General features: G+C 63.1%; 1 protein-coding gene across 1 annotated transcript; it reads right to left on the bottom strand.

Annotated features, from left to right (window-relative positions):
* Window positions 1-1,151: 1,151 nt before the first annotated feature.
* Window positions 1,152-2,061, bottom strand: EMIHUDRAFT_52917 (hypothetical protein; the record flags this gene model as incomplete). The annotated part of the gene is made up of 2 exons (XM_005764996.1): window positions 1,152-1,565; window positions 1,642-2,061. Coding segments are annotated over 2 exons (834 nt in total), but the record flags the coding sequence as incomplete, so codon positions are not given.
* Between the last annotated feature and the right edge of the window lie 1,730 nt (window positions 2,062-3,791).

The following is a 3,791-nucleotide window of genomic DNA, read 5'->3' as shown; positions in this document are numbered from 1 at the left end:
AAGCCTGGAGAGCAGCTCCTCTGCTGCTCACACACTCTGCACAGTTGACACAGCCTACTGTGCGGCTGCCACAGCTGTCACAGCGATGGGCTCGCCCTCACTGGCCCTCAGTCACTTGTGCTGCGGCTTGTGTGAGCGACACTGCTCGGCGACTGCCGGCACACTGTGAGACCGTGGGTGTGAGGTAAAAGCACGCTACCGGCGCTTGGTCACATCGGCCCCGAGGTCAGATCCTTCTACTCTGTTGATGACAACACTTGTCTACTCGCTGGAGCCGAGCAGGAGGGCCCGGCGCACAACCCCTGGTCAACTCAGGGTCCACACCCGTAATGGGAATAGAAACCGACCGACCCCTGGGTTTTCGGCTACGGGAAACCGCCATGGGAAACCGCAGCAGAAACCCGATGGGAAACCGAGGTTGTCTGCTTTGTGCACGAATGTTGTGACGAGGGGGTTGAGCTTGAGGTCCGCTGGATGACGAGTGACGACGGGTTTTAAGCCTCCCCCGCTCACACGCACACCGCAAGATCGGGCGGGGGGGACACGTACACGCATGACATGCACATGCATGTGACCACATGGTCGGATGTATGGGAGTGCGTCCCCGCCGGACACTAAACTGAAAAGCCGCGTTCCATCTCGTCCCTGTACTGATGCACTGTTCTACTATTATCCCCCGCTCCCCCGCTAGACTGGTGAACAGAAGCTCACACAGGTAGCTTTGCAAATCGTTCCCTCTCCCCTCTCGCTCGCCTGGCCCCGCTCGCGCATTCTCACCGCTCCCAGCTCCCACGCCGCGTCAGAGGCGACTCAGGTCAACCCGGCTTTCTACAAGCAGTGGGTGGCAAGGAGGGAGACAGGGCGACCTACATTGCCTGCGCCGCGTTCGAGTACCGCGAACGTGCAGGCTCTATTGTGCCAGCTCTCCAGCGGGAGAGGCGCTCTCAGATGACAGAGACAGCGTGGTAAACGGAGTCCATGTGCTCCTCGGTGACCGCCGTCGGCGCGACGAAATCCCACGTGTCGATGACGCGCAGCGATCCCGTGTCGGGGTCGAGCTCTGGCTGGTCGTCGACCGCCTTGATGTCCTGCGCGGTGCGCTGCGCTGCAAGCTCCTTGTCCTTCTTGCGCTTCGGGACGCCCTTCACGCCCTTCATGGGGGAGAGGAGCTTGCACGCGGAGACAATGTCCCAGTCGATGCCCTCAAAGTACGGATGCCCTTTGACGTCAGCGAGCCCGTCCTCGCTTGAGCCCAGCCGCTTGTCCTCGTCCTGCACGAGGAGAGCCTCGCAAAAGTCCTTGCACGCTGGCGAGGGAAACTTGCCACCACGATACACAGGCGCGGGCGAGTCGAGCGCCGAGAAGGGGAGATCCCCCTGCGTGAACTCGTACGTCAGCACGCCGATCGTGTACCAGTCGGCCGACTTGCCATACGGCTTCCTCCGCCGCGCCGCCCAGCGCACCTCGGGCGCCATGTAGCAGTCGGTGCCGACACGCGAGCGCCGCTTCGGCGCCGCCTCTGTCACTCTCGCGGCTAGGCCCATGTCGATGAGCCGCACGTGGCCCTGTCCGTGGGAGGTGGAGGTGTTCGCAGGTGTGTCTGGCAAGGGGGATCTGGGAGAGTCTCGCCTGCTCGTCCACCAGCAGATTCTCGGGCTTGAGGTCGCGGTAGAGAATGGACTGACCGTGGATGTAGCCCATCACCTCGACCGTCTCCATTATGGCCCACTTGACCTGCGGCGGTGTCAGCCGGCGCTTGGTGAGCACAAACTCGGAGAGGTCGCCCTGCGGCACGAGGTCCATCACGAGGAGCAGGAACTCCGGGTTCTGGAACGCGTACTTGAGGTTGACCAGGAACGGGTGCTGCAGCGTCGCGAGGATGGACTGCTCGAGCGCGATCTTCTTGCGCCACGAGGAGCCGAGGCACTCCTTCAGCATCTCCTTCCGCATCACCTTGAGCGCGTAGTGCACACCGCAGTCGCGCTTGATCACTTCAATTACCTGCCCGAAGCCACCCTCGCCGAGCACGCGCACAACCTTGAAGTCCTCGAGCGCGGGCACGATCTTCTCCTTCGCTTTGAGCTCGAGGATGTACCGATAGTGCTTTGATCCCATGAAGGCGTCGTAGCAGCCCGCGTTTAGCGCAGCGAGCGCCTCTGTTTGCGCCCCGGCGAAGATTTGGCGGGCCTTGCGTGTGGAAAGGCCGCCGCTCTTGAGCGAGCTGATCGCGCTGTCCACCTCGGCGCAAGTCTCCTTGCAGATGAACTCGGCGCCTGGGATGACCAGCGACGTTTTGGGGCCCTCAACGAGGTACTTTGCCTGCAAATTCGGCGCCTCCTCGGTGAGCGCCGCCTTGTCAGGCAGCTCAGCGTACTCGTCCTGCACGTCGACGTAAAACTCGAAGAGCGTGAGCAGCCCGAGGGCGCGAGCTTGTTCGTCCTGCGGCGGTGGGCGGCTGCTTAGCAAGCTCGGCCGGCGTGCGGCCTGGCGGTCAAGACCCCTCACCTTGGTGCTAGCGGTCTCCTCAGCCTTGAGTAAGTAGGTGCGCAGCTTGCCGCAGAAGGCTGGGATGTGGACCACCTCCTCGATTGGGATGGCGAGCGAGGCTGCAATCGTCACCTGAGGCGTCTGCGAATCGGCGAATGCCTGCGTCAACTTGTACAGCCGCTCGCCCTGATATGTGGCCAGGAAGCAGAAGAAACGAGCGGGCAGCCGGGGATGCTCCTTGAAGAGCGCATCCAACGCGCTCACCTTCATCTCCACGACCGTGGTAATCTGGTCAGCAGCTACCGAGGCCGTGGCGAGGCCCTCCTTCAGCATCGAGGTCTCGCCAAGCATCTCGCCCGCGCCGCGGTAGCCGACGACGACCGCCTGGGCCTATTCCGGCAGTTCGACCGGAGGGGTGGTAGGCTTGCACGGGTGATGGGGCCGATGGTGGCGGGGCGGCAAGGGCACGTGGGAATGCGGAAGGGGTTGCGGTGCGGTGTGCGAGCGGCAGGCGCCTGCTCGTTGAGCTTGAGCTCGACGCGCAGCGCGCCGCTCACTATCTGGTAGAGAGCCGCCGACGGCTCGCCCTCTTGCACAACGTACTGGCCCTTGGCGTACGTGCGAGTCGCCGCTGCAGACAGGAAGAGGCCCCAATCGTCCTCGTGCATGTCTAGCTCCTCCAGCACGCTCTTGTTCTCGCCCGCGTCCGAGTGGCTGTGAATCATCGGCTCGATCACGGAGTTGAACTGCTCTAGGGAGACGTGCCCTTCGTCGTCCGCCGTCGTTTGCTCGCCGAGAGCGGAGCTGGACTTGCCGAGCTGCTTGGTCTTTGCCTTGAGCCGGCACGCCTGCGTCACGGCGAGGGGCGGTGGAGCCCAGGGGGCGGCCTCTACTCCCCCCGGCGCAGGCGCGCACCTCGATTAGGAGGCACGCCTCTTCGAAGTCGTCGTTGATGTGCAGCTCGATCGACTGGCCCTTAGACTGGACCTCGACGGTGTTACTCTCGCCGCCGGTGTTCGGATCGGAGCGCAGCAGCCCAATGACATCGGCATTGTCGATGACGAGCTTCTTCTTGAAAGCGAACATTTGCAAGTCGAAGCAGAGGCTCGACTCGAATATGTAGACGATGCCGAAGTGCGCGTTTTGGTCCTTGACCTGTGCGTTGACCTCGCGCTTGACCGAGCAGCGGTAAACCCCCATCAGCTTGTCTTCGGGCGAGAGCCCGAACTTGGTCCGCACGCGCTTCGTGTCCACTGCAGGGAGGGCGGCCCCTTTGCCCGGCTTGAGACCCTTGGTGACGACGG

Source organism: Emiliania huxleyi, assembly GCF_000372725.1.
Source record: "Emiliania huxleyi CCMP1516 unplaced genomic scaffold EMIHUscaffold_57, whole genome shotgun sequence".
Classification (NCBI taxonomy): domain Eukaryota; phylum Haptophyta; order Isochrysidales; family Noelaerhabdaceae; genus Emiliania; species Emiliania huxleyi.
This window is presented reverse-complemented; position numbering and strand designations above follow the sequence as displayed.